The sequence below is a fragment of the Lygodium microphyllum genome, chromosome 8 (genome assembly GCF_053477565.2).
Source record: "Lygodium microphyllum isolate KBCC chromosome 8, Lygodium_microphyllum_v1.1.10, whole genome shotgun sequence".
In the NCBI taxonomy this organism is placed as follows: domain Eukaryota; kingdom Viridiplantae; phylum Streptophyta; class Polypodiopsida; order Schizaeales; family Lygodiaceae; genus Lygodium; species Lygodium microphyllum.
In genome coordinates this window covers 95,780,526-95,802,075 of record NC_141142.1, presented here as the reverse complement: position 1 = coordinate 95,802,075, position 21,550 = coordinate 95,780,526, and the positions used below count along the sequence as shown (strand labels likewise).

Here is a 21,550-nt window from a genome sequence, read left to right as displayed (position 1 = left end):
TAGTCTTCTTTTGAACATGACATGTGTTTATGTTCATCGCATAGCACTCTAGAGCATATATTGTTAATAATATTTTTCTATCCATAATTTTAATTGACTCCAAAGAAGTTGAGTATGCACAAGGATATGTCCACTAAGTCTTATTTCCATTACCTTGAAAACTTGATTATTATTAAATCTTGTTTTCATTTTCTTAACTTAATAATAATTATATAAAAACTAATTGCATGAATTAACTAACTACCAAAGGACAAAAACTTATTTCTTAAAGACTCGCTTTATAACTAGCACATGGTAGGTGTGGAATAGATTAAAGGGGATATAGGGTAAGGGGCCCAATTAAAAAGGACAGCCCCTTATTTAGTGACAATGACTAACAAATCAACACTAATTTTAGAGCAAATCAAATGAATAATTACTTACCATCTATACTGCACCAAGGAGCTCCCGAATCTAGCTCCCAAACCAAACCAAGGTGCCATCAAGGAGCTCCCGAATCTAGCTCCCAAACCAAACCAAGGTGCCATTAATTGCTCACATGATTGGGGATAGAGAACACGGTCATTAATCTCTCATATGATTGGGTTAATCTCTCACATGATTGGTGGCAGGGAGAAACGTGGTCTCTTTACACCACCTCCTCCTCTCACTCTCACTCTCACTCACGAGCATCAGACAGGAGCAAGTAGCAGGAGTATGAGCAAAGTGCAAGGGCAGGTCAGTCCTCTCTCTCTCTCTCTCTCACTCAAGACGTATTTTTGTTTAGTCCTTTCTGTCTCTCATAGGTCGAGACACAGACACACACACACACACTCTCTCTCTCTCTCCCCAATCTGGTAGCATTGCTCTCAGTCGAAGCCTCTTTGGCAGTCTCTCTCTCTCTCTCTCTCAGTCAAGTCAACGGCAGTGGCATAGGTGATCGTGAGGTGGACTGTCAAGACTCCAATAGCATCATCGCGGAGGGAGAGAGAGTGTGTATGTGTGTGTGCCATGTGGCAGAGTATCTTGTGGGGAGGTCGGTAGCCTGTCCTCCATCAGACAGTCTCTCTCTCTCTCAGTTGTAGTTCGTGGAGGCCCTGCGGACTATCCCACGGAGGGACTGAGAGAGAGAGTGTGTGTGTGAGTTAGTACGGCTGGTACGGCTAGTACAGCCACATCGACCACCACGACAGTGAAGTGAGGACGGCCAAGTGCAGGACAGGCTGGGGTTCGACCAGCCGAGCAAGGCGGTGGACTGGCTGGCAGCGATCGAGCTGAGCCGGTGTAGCTGGGGTTCGACCAGCCGAACTGGCACCTGCGGCGCAGGCGGCACCGGCTGAGCAGGCGAGCGAGAGGGAGGAATCGAGGCCGACGCCCCCGCAGCTCATGAAGGAGGAGGAGCAGCAGCAGCCGATGACTGCCTCATCTGGAGGAGGAGGAGGGGGTGAGAGAGCGCGGGAGAGCATTGTACCTCTGTCCCCATCAACTGGAGGGGGCGAGAGAGCGCGGGAGAGCGCTATACCTCTGTCCCACGGAAGAGAGAGAGAGAGAGAGAGAGAGAGAGAATGTGTGCGTGTGTGTTAGTAGCTTAGTTAGGTTAGGTTAGTTAGTTAGCTTAGTAGGTTAGGTTAGATTAGTTAGGCTAGGTTAGGTTAGTTAGCTAAGTTATGTTAGGTTAATTTTTAATTAGTTAGTTGTTAGTAGCTTAGGTAGGTTAGATTAGTTAGTTAGTTAGCTTAGTTGGTAGCCTAGTTAGGTTAGGTTAATTTTTAATTGTTGATTAGTTAATTTTTCATTGTTAGTTGTTAGTAGCTTAGTAGGTTAGGTTAGTTAGCTAGTAGCTTAGTTAGGTTAGGTTAGTTAGTTAGCTTAGTTGGTAGCCTAGTTAGGTTAGGTTAATTTTTAATTGTTGATTAGTTAATTTTTCATTGTTAGTTGTTAGTAGCTTAGTAGGTTAGGTTAGGTTAGGTTAGTTAGTTAGCTTAGTTAGTAGCTTGGTTAGGTTAGGTTAATTTTTAATTAGTTAGTTGTTAGTAGCTTAGTAGGTTAGTGGTTAGGTTAGTTTAGTTAGCTTAGTTAGTTAGTGGTTAGGTTAGTTTAGTTAGCTTAGTTAGTTAGTGGTTTGGTTAGGTTAGGTTAGGTTAGTTTAGTTAGTTGTAAGTGGGTTGTTTAACGTTAGTTGTTAATTGTTTGGTTAGTAGGCTAGTTGTTAGAAGCTTCGTTAGTTTATGGTTAGGTAGGTTTAGTTTAAATTGTTAGTTTGGGGTTACCTTAAATTGTTTTCTTAGTGGTTTAGCGTTAGTTTAAATTTTAATTGATTGTTGGTTAGTTAATTTTTAATTGTTGGCTAGTTAATTGTTTAATTAGTTAGTTGTTAGTAGCTTAGTTAGTTGTAGTTGTTAGGTAGGTTAGTTAGAGTACATTGTTGTAACTTAGTTATGGGTTGGTGCAGTTTAATTTATTGGTGTTTTGGTTTACTTGGTACAGTTTTATTTGTGGGATTGGTCCTTGGGGCTATTTTTGATGACTATTATTCAGGTTGGTGATCTCTTGCCATGTTTGTTAGTTTACTATTGTTTATTTTTAAATTTTTTAATTTTTAATTGTTTAATTATTTGGTTGTTAATAGCTTAGTAGGTTAGTGGTTAGGTAGGTTAGGTTAGTGGTTAGGTAGGTTAGGTTAGTGGTTATGTTAGGTTAGTTTAGTGGTTATGTTAGGTTAGTTTAGTTAGTTGTAAGTGGTTGGAGAGAGAGAGAGAGAGTTGATTTTTAAATTGATTGTTGGCTAGTTTTTTTTTAAATTGTTGGTTAGTTAATTGTTTAATTACTTGTGTGTAGCTTAGTAGGTTAGTGGTTAGGTAGGTTAGCTTAGTGATTAGCTAATTTTTATTGTTGGTTAGTTAATTGTTTAATTTTTAATTGTTTAATTAGTTAGTTATTAGTAGCTTGGTAGGTCAGTGGTTAGGTAGGTTAGGTTAGTTAATTTTTAATTGTTGGAGAGAGTAGGTTACTTTAATTTTTAATTGATTGTTGGTTAGTTAATTATTTAACTTTTAATTATTTAATTACTTAGTTGTGTGTAGCTTAGTAGGTTAGTGATTAGGTAGGTTAGGTTAGTGGTTAACTATTTTTTAATTATTGGTTAGTTAATTGTTTGATTTTTAATTGTTTAATTAGTTAGTTGTTAGTAGCTTCGTAGGTTAGTGCTTAGGTAGGTTAGGTTAGTTAATTTTTAATTGTTGGCTAGTTAATTGTTTAATTAATTAGTTGTTAGTAGCTTAGTAGGCTAGTGCTTAGGTAGTTTAGGTTAGTTTAGTTAGCTTGGTTAGTTAGTGGTTAGGTTAGTTGAGGGGTTAGGTTAGGTTAGTTTAGTTAGTTGTAGGTGGTTATATATATATATATATATATATATATATATAGAGAGAGAGAGAGAGAGAGAGAGAGAGAGTAGGTTAGTTTAATTTTCAATTGTTTGTTGGTTAGTTTTTGTAAAATTATTGGTTAGTTAATTGTTGAACTTTTAATTGTTTAATTACTTAGTTGTGTGTAGCTTAGTAAGTTAGTGGTTAGCTAATTTTTCGTTTTTGGTTAGTTAATTGTTTGATTTTTAATTGTTTAATTAGTTAGTTGTTCGTAGCTTAGTAGGTTCATGGTTAGGTAGGTTAGGTTAGTTTAGTTAGCTTGGTTAGTTAGTGGTTAGGTAAGTTAGGTTAGGTTAGTGGTTAGGTTACATTTGGTTAGGCTAGTTTAGTGTGTTGTAAGTGGTTAGAGAGAGAGAGAGAGAGAGAGAGAGAGAGAGAGAGAGAGTAGGTTAGTTGCTAGTAGCCTAGTAGCTTAGTGGTTAAGTAGGTTAGGTTAGTTTAGTTTTTTGGGGTTAGCTTAAATTGTTAGTAGTTAGGTAGCTTAGTTTAGTTGATAGAGAGAGAGAGACAGGGAGATAGTAGGTTAGTTGATTGCTGGTTAGTTAAATTTTTAATTATTGGTTAGTTAATTGTTTAATTAGTTAGTTGCCATGTTTGTTAGTTTATCTATTGTCTTTATTGGTTTGGTGTATGGGCTGGTTGGTTCATTTTTTGTTAGTTTATCTCTTGCTTAATTTTTAATTGTTTTATTAGTTAGTTGTCAATAGCTTTGTAGGTTAGTGGTTAGGTTAGCTTAGTTAGTTAGTGGTTAGGTTAAGTTAATTTAGGTTAGGTTAGTTCAGTTAGTTGTAAGTGGTTAGAGAGAGAGTAGATTAGTTGATTGTTGGTTAGTTAATTGTTTAATTAGTTAGTTGCCATGTTTGTTAGTTTATCTATTATTTTTATTGGTTTGGTGTATGGGTTGGTTGGTTCATTTGTTATTAGTTTATTTGTTATTTAATTTTTAATTGTTTTATTAGTTAATTGTTTGGTGTATAGAGAGAGAGAGAGAGAGAGAGAGAGAGTAGGTTAGTTTAATTTTTAATTGGTTGGTTAGTTAATTGTTTAATTAGTTCTTTTTTTCTATGTCTCTCTTGTTGTTCCTCTCTTTTTCTTACTTCTTCTTTCTCTCTCTCTCCCTCCTCTCTTTCTCTCTTTCTCTTCTTATTCTCTCTCTCTCTCATCTCCTCCCTCTTTTTCTTCTTCCCCCTACTTTCTCTCAGTCTCTTTCTTAGTTGGTTAGTTTAGTTAGTATTATGTTAGTTGGTTAGGTAGTTACAGAGAGAAATCTTCATCTTCTCTCTCTTTTTCTCGCTTCTTTTTATTTTTTTCTTTGTCTTTGTTGTCCTTCCTTTTCTTCCTCCTCCGTCTCTCCTTCTTCTCCTTTGTATTTTTTTTCTTCATATCCCTATTGTCTCTCAATGCCTCTCTTTCTTAGTCGGTTACTTAGTTGGTAGGTTACTTTAGTTTAGGATTGGTTGGATAGGTGTAGAGAGAGGGAGAGGGAGAAGCAGAGATAGAGGGTTAGTTGAACTTTGGCAGTATTAGATATGGAAGTTTTCACTGTTTTTAAATTTTGAGTATATTTTATATATCCCTTAAGATTAACGTGTGTTTTTTACCCGATATGGCAGCTTTTGAAGTAAACAAGGATATGTTTGTAGAAGATACTAAACAGTGCACTCCTAATGTGCAAATGAATATACGCAAAATAAAGGAGGTCACAAGGAAGAAGACAGGTTGTCATGCACTTAAGCGTGTTGAAGGGCACAATAGCTCCATTAGTTCCTTGAGGTTTATTCATCGCTTGGATGGGATTGAAAAGCAAGTGAAAACACTATTTCAACATCAAAAAGCCTCGATTTCTATTGATGAGAACATTGGTGCCCATCTACAGAGGATTGAGAAAATGTTGGAAGAGAAATATGAAGGGCACCTTGCTGATGGAGTAACAATATAGGGTGAGTTAGAAGAGATAAATGGTTATATAGGTGACATTTATGAACATATCCAAAAAAATTAGTGGTCGCATGCAAGATCTTCGGATGATCAAGAAGAGAAGTTGAAAGATTTTCTTAATAGTGCAAGTCGTATAGAGGATGGAGTATGTAAGTTGATTGCTCACAAGAACGAGAGCTTGGTTACATCGAAGAACATTACTCTTGATGTGCAACTTACTTCTTTGAAATTTTATCTTAATAGATTTTCAACAATATTAACACAGATGAATCGCCGTGCAGGCTCATCTTCTGGCATTGGAGAACATTGCCCTTGATATGAACTAGAAAACATTACTTTTTCGAAAAGTGGTTCACAATAAGTTTTTGACAATGTTAACCAATGCTTCTTTGTCGTGGTTTGCTTGGTATATATAATCCCTACAAGACTTCAAAAATGAATTGTTTAATGAAAATCTTCATTTTGAAACACATTGTCTATGTCTTGTAAATTATAAAACTACTTTTAAACCATTCTAATATTTTCTCTCTCTCTCTTTCACACACACATACAAATACACTTTTTTCTCTTATTCTTTGTGTTTTTCGTCCTTCACTTTTTTATCATGTTGGGATGCTTTGATATAGTTTTATTTCAGCAATCAAGGTAGGTATGCCTCTCTCTTAGTGGATTGATATATATGCCTCTCTCTTCGTTATTGTGAGCTGGTAAGTTATTGTAAGCCATCTCAAAATATATTCAAATGGAATTGACATCACTAAGTATTTTGAGACTCGGGACACCTTCCTATATGTCAAACATGTTGTCTTCTCTCAAGATTGTGCAAATGTACATGAATGAACATCCATTGACATGGCCTTTAAGCAATGCTTGGTTGGTGCTTTGTGAGTGCCATGTATGTATGATGGCACTCATATGTAGCGTACATATATTCTTTCATGCATTTAGGGTTTGTAGTTGTGAATGTGTCTATCGTTTATGTTTTGAATAAATTTGAGATTTACTTGTTGTGTGACTCTTGTGTTCTTTTTAAAGTTTGATGTAGCCATGAAACAAAGCAAAGTCATAAGAGATATTCCCGATGTAGTGCTTTCGACTCCATTAAATGTAGTGGATTCAGTTGAATTAAACAAAATATCTCTTTGATGCTTGCCAGCTTGGAGCCATTCGTATAGATATGGAAGATAATTGCTTTAATTGTGCTTGCATCAAGGTGCTACTATATATATTTTTGGAGATGATTGTTTATATATTTCATTGTAGCCAACGTATGGGCCCTAATAGAATGAATGTGCGAAAGATGAAAGAGATGGCAAGGGGACAAGAGACGGATGTCGCTAAATGTACAAGAGCTACAAAGATTCAGAGAAACAAGAGAGCTACTTCAAGTGCTTTGGTCTTTAAAAAACTTGAGGCCATGATGAATGAGTTGATGAAAATGCGGACAAATTTATGTGCACGTGTTGATTGTGCACTTACCATGTACTCAATGGAGTTACATAGATAAACTAAAGCTCAGTATGGTGTTGTGTGTGAGACAAAGCACACGCAAGGTGTTCCTCAACAAGTGTCGACTTATCTAAGTGGTGAAGTAAGGACGCTTTTAGCAATTATTTCTAAGATAAGTAAATTAATGAGCCTACTGGTGAATGATATGTGGATTACAGTCTACGTGCTTAGAGATGACCATGAACTTGTGATTTACTAGAGGGGTTGTCGATTGCCGTTCTTGTAGTTTCAAATGAATGCTAGTAGGTTTAATGCTTTGCTCTAACACTTGAACCGTCAAATGAATGGTCACATCTAAGAAAAAAGAAACGCTTGGGATGAGACTTATAGATTCGGATTGTCTTACATATTTTAAAGTGCTTGGGCTAGCACTTTTTATGATAATATATGCTTTCTTTTTGTAAGGCCTACGTGTAATGTGCTAAGATGAGTAACAATTTTAATATAACAAAGTTTATTTCAATAAAATATATTGAGTGAGTAAAACATGGTCTCTCTTTCTTGAGGTTTACATAGAGCAGTTTTGGTAGTCCAATGATGGTTAGTTTAGATTTGTATTTGATATATTGCATACATCGAATGTACACAATACATCTAGTTTTGAAATCAAATCACGCCTTTGATAAAGTATGTTGATAATTGTTTCTTGGTTGCATGTTCACTTTATTTTATTAGTTAATTGAAATGGATCAATTATGCATGTGTTTATATCTAAATTCTCTATCTTAGCAATAAGGCTCTCTCTCTCTCTCTCTCTCTCTCTCTCTCTCTCTCTCTCTCTCTCTCTCTCTCTCTCTCACGCAACGTTTTTGTAGATAGATATATTGACAAGGTTGTTGACATTGACTCAAATAAATTGTCCTGATATAGTATCTTGATTATTTAACCTTAATATTTAAACATTTATATATTTAAAAAATAAATAAGTCTACATATATATTAATCAACATTTTCGATAAAATTAGTTGATAATAAATTTTATGGCCATCCAATCAATATGGAATGTTCGCATCGAGCAACTAGCAAAGACTATATTGGTGTTCATAAGGATATGCTTACATCTACAAGATATGAGCGACGTCAACTTGCAAAGCCAATGGCTCAAAAAGGGATTTTAAATCATGATCGACCCAATCCTAAGGATATTGAAAACATGCCTCTTCATCTAAAGATTCTAAGTGGTTATCAGGACTAGGCCAACCACAATTTTGATATAGACTTCGTTAATGTTTTGCCATCAACGGATAGAATCACTACGAGACATCAAGTCTTGTTGTTGATTTGACAAATGCTATGCCATTGATGTGTGGTTGCAATAGTCTTAATCATGTGATTATCGAGTCACACATTAATATGGGAGAAATCTTAATGGACTCGAATGGTCATTACTCTATGTTTATGATACCAAGGATGAGTTGCTTTATAGGCTAGGGATTATGCATGATTTATTACTAAATTTGCTAGAAAAAGTGTCAATGTATGATGCATCGACACAACATATATACACTTTCTTTTAGGTTTGTGAGCTTGCAACTATAAAATGATTTCATACAAAAACTAAGAATGAGTTATCTTTGCATTCAAAGAACCAATAAACAATACTCTACTTTTGTAGTAAGTGCGGTTGCAACTATCATGCCAAGACATGATAACCGAGGATACTCTTCATCATCAAGATATTCATATTTATACTCGAGATGGTTGATGTGTCACTATTTCAGACTTGGATAAAACATATATACCAATGCAATATGTTCTTTTTCCTATGGAAGATGATGGTTGGCATATTAAGGTTTCCTACAGTGATGTTAGTATTGTTAACATATACGAATTATCAAATCAAATAAAAGTTGTGTTTTCTAGATGCAATTTTATGTGTTCCGTCTTCAAGTGCGTAAAAATACTAAGGTGTGCATATTGCATGGTTTTCAACTTTGCTAATTTTAAAGACATCTTTTAAACTTTTTGAGACATATCACTACAATAGACTCATTTATTGAATTGCCTAATAAAGTTAAGTTTCCATCTTTATTTGAAATAGTTTCAAAGTGCAGCTTTCACAGCTCTTACAAAGGATTAAATCCTAAGGGTCTTATATGGATAAAAATAGATGTACTAAAGACTATCCATGAAAATTATTGGGTATGACAACAATTGACAGTTCTAGCTATTTCATTTATCAAACTAGGTATTTGATAGACATTTCTTTTCTTGTTTAATTAAGACAATCAACAAGTCAAAAAAGTAAACTTTATCCATTGTTGAGCTTTATCTAAAAGCATCAATATTTACACATAATCAACTATATATTACATTCTCAAGGGTAAAATCTTCACATTGTGTAAAGGTCATTTTAGATAATAAATATAAAAATATACATACAAACATTGTATATAAAAATCGTTTTCAAAAGATGCAGTAAAATACACTACTTTATATGTGAAGATATAAATATTAACCATCATGTAAATAAATTCTTTTAAGTGTATGTAAATTACTCTCAACATCTTGTTTGGTTGACATAAACTCTATTGAAAATAAAATATACTTTATCTTTTTCTCTATTTATTTAAGTTTTACAAATGAGGATTTTGAGAATTATTATTACCCGACTTTTGACTATAAAAATAAACTACAATGTACATTACATGCAATAACAAGTAAAGATATTATAAGAGTACTTGCAAGGGTCATCAAGGGCTTATATAATGATATTAATATTGATATTAAATTTTTAATTTTTATTGAAGTTGTTTTCATGTGCATATATACAAGATTAATCATAAGAAGAGATTTTAACACTCACATTGATAATATACCTATATATTGGTTTAAATATGGATTCAAAGATTTGGGTTCTTTTGTACACACCGAATCAACATTTATCACTACTTAAAAAATAGTTCACAAATATTATACCAAGTATTGTTATTATTAAGATAAAATTATATTTATTCATTTTTTCACGTGTTCATATAGTGTTTTTTTGTTCCAATGCAAGTGAAAAAAAAAGATAGCACTATTCCATTGCTCAATGAAAATTGTAGATTTATTTATTCATTTTTTCACGTGTTCTTATAGTGTTTTTTTGTTCCAATGCAAGTGGAAAAAAAAAGATAGAACTATTCCATTGCTCAATGAAAATTGTAGATTTATTTATTCATTTTTTCATGTGTTCATATAGTGTTTTTTTGTTCCAATACAAGTGAAAAAAAAAAGATAGAACTATTCCATTGCTCAATGAAAATTGTAGATTTATTTATTCATTTTTTCACGTGTTCATATAGTGTTTTTTTGTTCCAATGCAAGTGAAAGAAAAAGATAGAACTATTCCATTGCTCAATGAAAATTGTAGATTTATTTATTCATTTTTTCACGTGTTCATATAGTGTTTTTTTGTTCCAATGCAAGTGAAAGAAAAAGATAGAACTATTCCATTGCTCAATGAAAATTGTAGATTTGTTTCCTACTTCACTTTCACATGTTTACTAAAGGAGAAAATTTTTGTCAATAATTTCAAGGTTAAAACGTTCTCTTTGTATTAAGATTGGCCATTTGTCTATGGAACTTAAAAATACTCGAATGTCTTATTATGGCCGATTTCAATGTAACATTAACTTTTCATATACTTATATTGTACTATTTATTTCAATGCAAACGATAAAGAGAAATATAAAAGTATTTCATCATCCATACAATTACAAATGCAATTTATTAAATCATTTTGTACCATCTTTGTATGTTTTACTCTCTATTAGAAATCTTGCAAAATTGTCTTTTTTGTTCACTTCGACTATTTGCCTATGGTGCTTGCATTTCTTATCTTACTTAAGTCTTATGCTTCATTTTAACTATATTTCTAATAAAATTTCTTTACATGATATTTGTTTTTATATTGATTATGATTCGATTTGTTATAATGTTGTTTTCTTTTTTTCACTCAAAGTAATCATGTCATTACTTACATTGATGTCAAGAGAGTAAAGTTTATAAATATAATGCATGAAAGAGATAGTTTCAATGTCAAGCATTCAAATTATTCACTAGGGCTTGGGATAGTTAGCTGTTAAGTAGCCGTAATCACAAAGAGAGAAAAGATTTCAAGCAACATATTTTCGCTGTCAAAGAGAATCTCCACTTATAGGTGCTGATTTTTTTTTCGTCATCAAGCGCGGGTCACATACAACAACCTAACTCAAATCAGCTCCATTCTAATGTCTAGTCTAGACATGTGCTTTTACAACCTCCGCTTAAATTGATCCATAATACCTAATCTGGGCTAACAGAAGGCCTAAACAGACCATTTAGAAACCTGAATTGGAAGGTTCTCTGTTGCTTGGGTTCATAAGGCTGCAACTTACACTCGGAATGCAGCACCGCAATAGATGAAAGATAATTTCGGCAGCCGTGCATACTGTCTGAGGGTTCTGCCCAGCCACCGAGGTACCGACACGATTGAACGTGCCACAGGTTTCGAAGCATCAGTCTTTCGCTTCCGCTGCAAAACAGACATAGATATATGAAGCCTCTCTATGCATTTCAGTGTGTCCATGGCCCCAGCAGATGATAACCCAGCGAGCGACGCATACAGAAGGGCAACCGACAGATAGTGCGCCAGGGAGTTAAAGCGAATGCTCAGTGGAAGAAGAAGTCGTTTTGAGATGATAAGGCTCACGCTTTAAATCGCCTCATATCCTCGAAAGAGGTTCTTCTCATCATTGCATTCACTCTTACACACACCTCAGACGACTCAACCTGGCTACGGCTAGGATGAGCAGCATCAGCTCTCGAGCCTCTTCTCAGGGAAGAGGCGAAAGCTCTCAGGCGGCGACTGCGAATGTTTTGAGAAACAAGCCTTTCCTTCGCCTCATCGCAGGCGCCCTAAGTCCATATCTCTCTCTCTCTCTCTCTGTCTGTGTCGGCTGGCGATATCCAGGTTTTGTTTCGTATCCATGAACCGCCTATCGTTTATATACACTCACAACCTCACCCCAACAGCCCGAACCCTAGTTCTGTTAACGCGTTGCGGAAACCCTAATTTTAATTTAGGCACAATTAGCTATTTTGGTGCACCCCTCGTCCAACAAGAGCCAAAGAGCCAAAGCTCTTATCATGTCCATAACAGCACGATGGGTGTATCGTTAAGGGCCGGTGGGTCCCACCTAGCATTAGCAAGGGTAGTGAAACCCCACTCCTCCCACCATTAATGCTAGGTCACACCCAACTCCGACTAGGAGAGTGGGGTTATTGCAACACCCCATTATCCTTGCCACCACGCCCTTAGAATAGCATGCTAACGTCATGTTAGCATGAATAAACATTTCAAGGGTTAGTGGAGTGCCTTATATACAAGTTTGCAAGAGTCCATCTCCACGAGCTTGTTAAGGGCCATGAGCATGGTAGGACACAATACCCAAAGGCTCTATGAGACTACCTTGAGGAAACTCTCCAATGACCTAAGAGCAGCCCTATACAGTGAAAGCCAACATTAAGTCCAATCATAGGCTTGCAAACTAGTCATCGTAAAGCAATGAGAGCTATTCAAGGAAGTTGTGATGTCAATCTGTATTCCTCTATTTGAAAATTCAAAAGAACGTAAAGCTTGACTTGAACTGCGCTTTTTCATAAAACATGGAGAGGATTCAAGAAATTAATATGATAACAAACAAGCCAAAATAAGAGGACCTAATTCAATAGTTGAGGCAAAAGGACTATGAAAATAGAAACTCGAGGTAGCATGATTGATACAACCTTAGTAGCCCCAACTGACCTCTCCCAATGTCCTAAACCCACCCACAGCCATGACACCTCACATGGACCTACCAAACTTACCAATTTTTGGCACAGGGGAGTTCGAGGACCAACCAATAGTTGAAGGGGAAGACCTAGAGCAAAAGGAGGCATGCATGGTCATGATCTATGAGCTCAACCACAAGGAGTAACAAAGTATCCCATTCCCCATGAGCTCCTACCACATGAAGAGGAAGAAAACCCCAAGGAGACACTATACAAATACTAAGAGAAGTAGGAAACTAGTCCTACTATGAAGGTGAAGTTTGACTTCAAGGTGAATAAGGAGAGCATGTTCAAGAAGCCACTCCCATTACCACTATACAGCTGCTCATATGAACATTTGAAAACATTGATACAAATGGCGTGATGCCCTAGATGTAGAAGCTTATCAAAAAGTCTTGCAAGATTCAAGCAAGGAGAGGTATCTGAAACTAAATCCCATGGAAGTATGGCTAGGGCTATCGAAATGTTGATGTCCTCTTCTAGAAGGCATTAGGATGGCCCAGAAAGCCTTCATTTATTGTTGGAAGGAAGAGCAAACAGACCCACTTGTCTATCCCTACCCAAAAGGCATGGCTAAGATTATTAGGAAAAGAAGCATGGGAGATAATTTCTCAAGGATCCCTAATATTAGAGCAACCCATGTCAACAAAACTTACCTATTTCAGTCCATTGACCCAAGCCCCTTTGTTGCACATTTTGCAAGAGAGTTAGCTAATTGTCCAAACACCTCCTTCATCACCACCTACAACCTACAACTACATCTACCTCCTCGTCAGACACAACTAACAACCCCTTATAAAGGCACGCTGCCCACAATCTTTTTCATCATTGATACTACAATTGATCGAGAGTCAATGATTTGACTTCACCTTCACACCCTATTATTGCCAATCTATTGTATCCCATTCTTGGAGAACATAGTAGATAGTATATTCACCATGTGTACACACCCACTTTACCCAGAGGTATCGTTGCAGCTATAGAAGCATGTCAAGCAATACCTTCTTAGCAAGGGTTGTTTCTAGCATACACACTCAAACCACTACAGGAGTGATCTATTCCTCTCTTGTATATAGTCATTTGTTGCACATTTAATCATTCGAAAAAAGGAAGAATAAAAAAATAAAGAAATAGAGAAGCACATACACATTCACTATACCTAGGAGAAAACCTTAGGCCCTTTCCCATATCACAACCTCAAGGCACATCATACACATTCATTGTACCTAGGGAAAATTTGTAATGTCCCCGCCAACTGAATTAAGCGCCCTCCCTTTTTCATTAAATAATTGAAAATTTTAAAATCCCCTCCAGTTGTCGTCGTCGATAGGTGGCAAGGGGGGGAAAAAGGATGGGAGGTTGACGACAATGACAAGGCGGGTGACAGCGTGGGCGAAGCTGAAGAGGAAGGAGGCGATCATGACGACATGGGGGGGGAGCAAAGGAGCTGTCAAGGGTAAGCAACGGCGATTGAATCAATGGGGGGGGAGAGGCACATGTGTGCCACCTCACTCTCCTTTCCCCCCCCCCCCCCCCCCCCCCCCCCCCAAATAATAACCTCTCCCCATCCCCCCATCGTAGAAAAGGATACCACCTCCTTGCCCCCTGTTACCAGAGAGAGAGAGAGAGAGAGAGAGAGAGAGAGAGAGAGAGAGAGAGAGAGAGAGAGAGAGAGAGAGAGAGAGAGAGAGAGAGAGAGAGAGAGAGAGAGAGAGAGAGAGTGTGTGTGTGTGTGTGTGTGTGTGTGTGTGTGTGTGAGGGAGAGAGGAGAAGAAGAGGGAGAAGAGAGAGAGGGGGGGAGAGGAGAAGAAGTAGAGAAGAAGAAGAAGAAAAAGAAGAGAGAGAGAGAGAGAGAGAGAGAGAGAGAGAGAGAGAGAGAGAGAGAGAGAGAGAGAGAGAGAGAAGTGACAGAGAAGGAAAAAGAGAGACCCCCCCAGAAGGGTCTCCTCCCTTTTCCCTCCTAAGAGGGTGACCACATGCATTTATCTATTTCTGCCAGATTGTCGCCCACCCTGTAGGTTAATTCCTTCCCCCAATTGGCCCCGCTAATCAAGTACAAGGCATGGGAGACTAGTGTGTTTCGCGTCTAAGAGAGACTAAGATCAGGAATGACCCCCAAGCAGAGGATGACATGCACGGATGGTCACCCCACAACGAGCAACGAAGCCTCGAGCGAGGGCATCATTGCCCATCCAACTGCAATACCAATAATAAGTAATGAATTTTCAAATTAATAAGAAGCTTGTTTTTATTTGTGCATAAGGTACGTTAGATGCCGCATGAGAATATGTCATGGAAAGGGATAGGTTTCATCCCAAATATTTGAAAGATAAAGTTGCAAAGCGCGAGTATCAAGAGAAGTAAATTAGATGTCGTGCGACAAACTCGCACATAGTATAACAGCGTTCCAAGGTATTGTTGACTCTCCTTTTCGTGAAAATAATTAGATGGGTATTTTCCCACACTAGCGAAAGTATGTTGTAGCTTGCACGCTCGACGGATTGCATGATAAGTAATCTAACCTAGGGGAAGTTCAATCTCAAATCCATTGGCTCATTGGGATCTTGATGATGTGGATAGTTAACACAATCAACGACCATAAGGACTGAGACTAAGAATGCCTTGAGACCATCCAATAGTGACTATGTTTATCAATCCTACTCGGGGTTGGGCTAGATGCAACAACAACTCTAGGGCAAGCGAAGAGCTCAAGGATTAGGAAATCCTAAGTCGAATGAAAGACCATTGCTTTTGTACTTGTTGGGAAGAAGGTTGGGTTATCAACCACCAACGTAAGTGATGCCAGGAGATATATTTCACGGTGGATTCCGTGAGGTTTTATGGTGGATTCCGTAAACTTTGATGACCGGGGCTCATACACAAAGTGGATTCTTTGTGCGAGAAGTTGATGGGGATGCCTGTTCTTTTCGGGCGTTTCATTAATTTAGTGTGTACATGGATGATTCCATAGCGGGTGATTCTGCAAAATGCATATTAAATTAATAAACGTTTATGAGTTTTGAGTGCGCACTCGTAATAAATTAAGGTTAGGATTTATTTCTAACCAGTTGATTTATTTATGTAGTTGAAGACTGCTAGGTATTCACTTTTGTCGGTTTAATTGTATTATTTTACTAGCGATTGTGAATGCTTCAGTTGATGTGTAGAAATAACATCAGTGGCGGAGGAAAGCATTGGAGGATAGCGAGTATTCGATTTATGGATTATATTCTGATAGGCGCCACGCTTATATTTTGTCATGCCTATTTATTGAGGCATCGATTATTTATTATTATTTTGTATGCGCATGGATGCACGGTTATGTTATTTCTAATTGGACATTGTATTGGGCGTGCCAGACTCTTTGGGCACCGTCCATTAGCTTTATTCCTATTTTTGTGTTAAAGCAAACTCAAAAGCTAAAAGCTTGCTATATTTTTGTAAATTGGGCTATTATTGAGCATGAAGATGAAATATACATAAAATACATGCTTTGTGGAGCGCTCACACAAGGCATGGGGAGAGATTGCACCCAATTGGTCTCTTGCTCTTGTCGTTCATGCTTTTTACCTTGTAACTTGTGCAAAAAGTAGAGTTCATTGTTCTGGGGGACCTTCCAGCATTCACTACGCGAGCATACAGCGTCTGATCTGCGCACCAGTGGTATCAGAGCGGAGCTGAGATCAAGAGCTTCCAATTGCTACCCATCTCGTGTGAAGGCGGAGCTCCTGGAATGATCAGGCTCTACTGTCAATCTCGTCGCGAACCGTCGATACATGCAGACTTTTGGCGATCAAGAACCCCTATTTCTGTCATTGGATCGCGAAGGACCAGGCTATAGAGGCGGAGGACCACTTCCAAATTTCCTTCATCAAGTTGTGGAAAAACAGTGAGAAATCCTCCATAGCCAATCTTTTTAATAAGCTTAATAATAAAGCTTATAAGCTTTAAAAAGCTTAAAAGCTTCGAATTTAACCCGCGAGGTCTCTGAGGACGTCGTGATTTTTTCGCGACGTCAGAAAAACGGGCCCCCCCCCTCCCCCCACGATTTACGATTTTTCCTTAAGTTAAGCTTAAAAGCTTAGTTACCTAAGTTGCAAGACACACAAGTCTCTCAGATCCAGCGAAAGTACTGCAAGTCTGCAAAGTTCAGATTCAGCAAGTATCTTCAAGTCAAATTCTGTAAGTCAGTTAAATCGACTAAGTTCTGGAAGTCTGTAACTCTGCAAGTCAGACTAGTCAACTGGAGTCAGAACTGACTTGTGCTCAAAACTCCTAGAAAGACTATTCCTGCATAGAAACTCCGAACTGCAAAGTTGTTCATTGGAAGGTACTCTACCCATACTCACGTTTGCTGAAGCATTTTCAGCATACGAAGAAGGATAAATCACAGATTTTCCGAAGATTGAGAAAGTTATACCCAAAAACACATAAGCCTTGTATTCTCGAACTTGAGCTACGCTTATCCCGCTAACTTGATTTTGAGTGAGAAAGGTCTTTTGAGTTTTACAGGATGACGGAACCACATATGGATTATCTTATGGTGGCTGAAGGCGACTTACCTGAGCCTACGATGGAGCAAAAGCTAGACTTAATCATGATGCAATTGGAAGAAGAACGAAAGGCTAGGCAAGCATTGCAAGCTCAACTGGCAAATTTACAAAGAGCGTCTACCGACAAAGAAGAACCTCAAGCTGAAGATCTTATTCGACGTACAATCAACGCAACTCTTGAAGCTTAAACCATCCGCAAGGAATCAAAGATAAGTAAAAGAAGTTTAAAATTCCGTACTTTCAATGGCATACGAGAAGGAAAAACTGTTCTAGCATTCATTAGTCAGTTTGATGACTATTTTCATGAGGAAACCTATGCAGAAAAAGATAAAATCAAGTGTGTCACTAATCATTTAGTAGACAGAGCATCTCTTTGGTGGACTATAGTATGCAAGAGCATAGATTGTCCTGATACTTGGGAGAATTTCAAGAAGAAGTTCATGCAGAATTTTCTTCCACCACAATTTCATGAGAAAGCTATTAAGCAATGGGATCTTCTCCAGCAACGGGATCGTGAGCCTATTCCTCAGTATACAGAGCGTTTTTGGAATGCATTACTCCAGCTACGCATACTTGAAGACGTACCTGAAGCGACACATAAGCGCAAGTATATGTCTGGACTCCTTGGGCATTACTACGCTGAAGTTAATATGTTCAAGCCTGCTACTCTTGAAGACGCCATTTCACTAGCTCACGACATTGAAGATAAGCTACGAGGGAGAGACAGACGTCCACAGCAATTCCAAGCCAATGGTAACTATGGATCTAAACAATTCAATTCCAATTTTAGAAGATTTAATCCAGGTCGTTTCTCTTCATCATCTTTCCGCAAAAATTGGGCAAAACCACCTGCATTACCATCCAATGTCAATCAAAACCCTAAGCCTATTCCACAGCCAAATCCTAATGTACCTAGACTTCCCGCCATTGCAAACAATGTAACCAAAGCCAAGCCAATAGTATGCTATAAATGCCACCAGCTTGGACATCTAGTAGCAAATTGTCATTCAAAGAAGCCACCTGCCCATATCAACTACCTTGGAGCAATGGACGAAGACGAACATGAAGATATGCCTGATTTCACTAAAGATGAGGACGACACTACTACTACTTCCGATACTTTACCAGGTATGCCTACTCCACATTCTTTATTGACTATGAAATGTTTGGTGCATGGAAAGGAAAAGATTATTTTGCATAATGACGACAACACTCATGATTTTATTTTAGCAAAATTCGTAAAGGAATTGAAGTTACAGACTGTATCTACGCATTACCGCATCAAAGCTGCATTCTTAGGTATTAGGTATAATGGTACACATGAAGTGCAAGATTTAGAGATTCAAATTGGTCAATACACTGAAAGAAGAAATTTCTTAGTTGTTCCATTACAGTCGAGTGACATTATTTTAGGTATGCCTTGGCGTCACCAGCATAACCCAGATATAGACTATTCCACATACTCAATGAATATTAATTTTCAAGAAAAATCTATTACATTATATGGTATGCATTCATCTAATGTTTTTCCACTACTTTCGCATACTCAAGCTAAACGTGCATTACGCAAGAGTAGTAAATCCTATCTCATTTGGGTGAATGAATTGCAAGTAAAGGAAAATCATATGCATCCTAGGCATAAAGAATTTATTGCACATTTTAAGGACAGTTTTGCAGAAGACCTACCACCTGGTTTACCTCCTTCACGTCCAGAAGACCATAAGATAGATTTGATCCCTGGTACACAACCACCTTGCAAAGCACCATATAGGCATAACCAGATAGAGCAAAAAGAAATCCAGAGTCAAGTTGAGGAATTACTAAATAGAGGATTGATTCGACCTAGCAGTTCTCCATTTAGTAAAATAGACCTTAAGTCTGGTTATCATCAGGTGAGACTAGATAAGTCTGACATACTCAAGACTGCATTTAGAACACAGTTTGGTCATTACGAATTTTTAGTGATGCCATTTGGATTGACTAATGCACTTGCTACGTTTAGTAGAATGATGAACCGTATATTTCTGAAATATCAGTATTGTGTAATTGTCTTCTTTGATGATATTTTGGTGTTTAGTCAAAATGAGAAAGAACATTATGAGCATTTGTCATTGGTTTTTCAGTTTTATGGAAAGGGTTTACTGTTTCAAAACAGGACAAAACATGGCAAAAATCATGCAAAAATGGGTAAAATGCTCACTAGTGATGCCTAAGATCGGCAAGTGAGTGATTGGGGCCATCAACGCTACACTTGAGAAGGGGTATAAGAGCCAGGAGGCAAAGGGAGAGCTCAGTTGTGCCATTTCAGTGAGAGAGAGAGAGAGAGAGAGAGAGAGAGAGAGAGAGAGAGAGAGAGAGAGAGAGAGAGAGAGAGAGAGAGAGAGAGAGAGAGAGAGAGAGAGAGAGAGAGAGAGAGAGCTCCAACCCACATCGATTCGATCGCACCACTGACGCACTTACCAGCCCGTTCAGGTATATGAATCTCTCCCTCTACTCCCCTAGATAGGATCTGGAAGTGCATGGCCATAGTGCTTGCCTACATCTGGTGAATCGATCAAAATTGTTTTCACGCGGGTTACGTACATCGCATTCGGCCCGTCCGAGTGGCCCTATTACTCGGCCCAGTCGGCCACTAGCCGGGGGCCCTCGGTCGTCCGGATCCAAACCGTCCGAGTGAACCCATTCGGCCCGTTCGAGTTAAAACTTTTTGCCATGTGGCACATTCGACCTCGACTTGTTCGAATGACGCGCCCGAGCCTCAAATTCGGCCCTTGAACACTTTCCACATTGGGCCCTCGGTCCAAGTGCCATTCGGCCCGTCCAAGTCACCTTGTCCGAATTTGCCATTCGGCTGTCCGAATCAAAACCATCCGAGTCTAACCCTGAAATTCGGCTCTCGACCCTGTGCCTCGACCCGTCGAAGTGACCTACTCGGACCCTACAATTCGGACCAGTTGGTCCGAGTGCAACTTTTTATCGATTTTTTCAGAAATTTGACCTGACCCAGCAAATACGCAGCAGCGCAAACTGTTGAAACCCTTCGAGCGCTCAAAACTTGATTCTGGCACGTGTAATAGGAGAAATCATAGTGCGTAGCCGCTTGGCATCTAGAAGTGGGCAGTTGCGAGACCCAAGGACTTAGACACGAACTGTTGAGCTGTAAAACCTAATTGACTGAAAATGAACAAGGCGACATACGAGAAAACCCTAAACCCTGACAAAACGGCCAGAAAATTGATCTACAAGCCTATCAGGCCCGAAATAAGCGAGAGTGCGTAAGACGCTTAGGAATTGCTTGCTGCACTCACATTGAATTTCTGCACTTGAAGTATACTTAAGAAAGCTGAAAGGCTGATTGAGCACAAGTGTACGAGAAATGACACATGCACTGAGTGATCATAAATTGAGGTTTGTATTCAATAACTAAAGGAACTCACTCAGATAAACCACTCAAGACCAATAGGAGAGGACCCAAGACATAGACAAACCATCAAAGTGCAGATTAGGACCAAGCAAGGGGTGCCAATGACGTGGATTTAACAAGTCTACTGAACCTGATTGATAGCTTGGTGGAGCAAGACAACTCGACAATGGTAGAGGAAAGCTCAGACCGCTAGTCTAATGAGGAACTTGATTTAAACGTCTTCCGAGATGCTATTCAGCAGATAAGCAGTTACGACACACACGCCGGTACGAGCACCACGGTAGGACTGCAGATGCTATCATCGCAGATCTAGAAGAGGAAAGAAAGCTAGCCCGCAAAGCATTGCAAAGCATGGCCGAGTACAATAGGGATCAGCAGGTTAGAAGCCAAAGGCAAAGTGTGGAGTTGCACGAGGTGCAACGAGTATTAAACTTAGCAGGTAGGAACCGAACAGATCACGAGAGGGCCCTAGAGGGGGACTTAACGTTGAGTGAGCTTATCATGAAGCGACTGCTAGATAACATGGCTGCAGAACAAAGTGCCGTGGCACTAGCGACATCGTTGCCCTCAGGACTAGGGACGAACCAAGGCTCAAAGAGCCAGTCCAAAATACCAATAGTTGCCAAGCAACTCGACAATACCAACCCCATGATGACCCATACAGCTTTGTTGAGCAGTTTGAGTAAGTCTACAAAGCCAACGGCCTGAACAACCTAACTCAACGTTCGCAAGCGTTTGGGCTTTGCCTAGGCGGCAAGGGTAGGACGTGGTATACGAGCTTAGATGCTGTAGAGTGAGACAACTTCAATGACCTCAAGGATCTCTTCGTCAAGAGATTCACCGAGCCCAAATACTCCGATAACCTACTAGTATGCTTGATGAACATCAAGCAAAAAGAGAAGGAGAACATCCGCGACTATGTAACCCAT

At 38.5% G+C, this 21,550-nt stretch overlaps 1 protein-coding gene and 1 non-coding gene across 2 annotated transcripts; one reads left to right on the top strand and one right to left on the bottom strand.

The window, feature by feature from the left end:
• Window positions 1-2,115: 2,115 nt before the first annotated feature.
• LOC148032625 (uncharacterized) lies at window positions 2,116-5,742 on the top strand. Its single transcript, XM_087684141.1, has 2 exons — window positions 2,116-2,517; window positions 5,015-5,742. Exons 1-2 carry the CDS (start codon window positions 2,418-2,420, stop codon window positions 5,338-5,340), a joined length of 426 nt encoding a protein of 141 aa, XP_087540267.1. The 5' UTR covers window positions 2,116-2,417; the 3' UTR covers window positions 5,341-5,742.
• Window positions 5,743-11,478: 5,736 nt separating this feature from the next.
• Window positions 11,479-11,573, bottom strand: LOC148032624 (small nucleolar RNA Z152/R70/R12). The gene has a single exon (XR_015691789.1). It is a non-coding gene; the product is annotated as a small nucleolar RNA Z152/R70/R12 (small nucleolar RNA).
• Window positions 11,574-21,550: the final 9,977 nt, after the last annotated feature.

What these genes read in the sequence shown, in the direction of transcription:
- LOC148032625 (XM_087684141.1), top strand. Translation starts at nt 2,418, where the DNA reads ATGGGTTGGTGCAGTTTAATTTATTGGTGTTTTGGTTTACTTGGTACA. An exon ending in TTTTGATGACTATTATTCAG is followed by an intron (nt 2,518 to 5,014) that starts GTTGGTGATCTC and finishes CCGATATGGCAG; the next exon opens with CTTTTGAAGTAAACAAGGAT.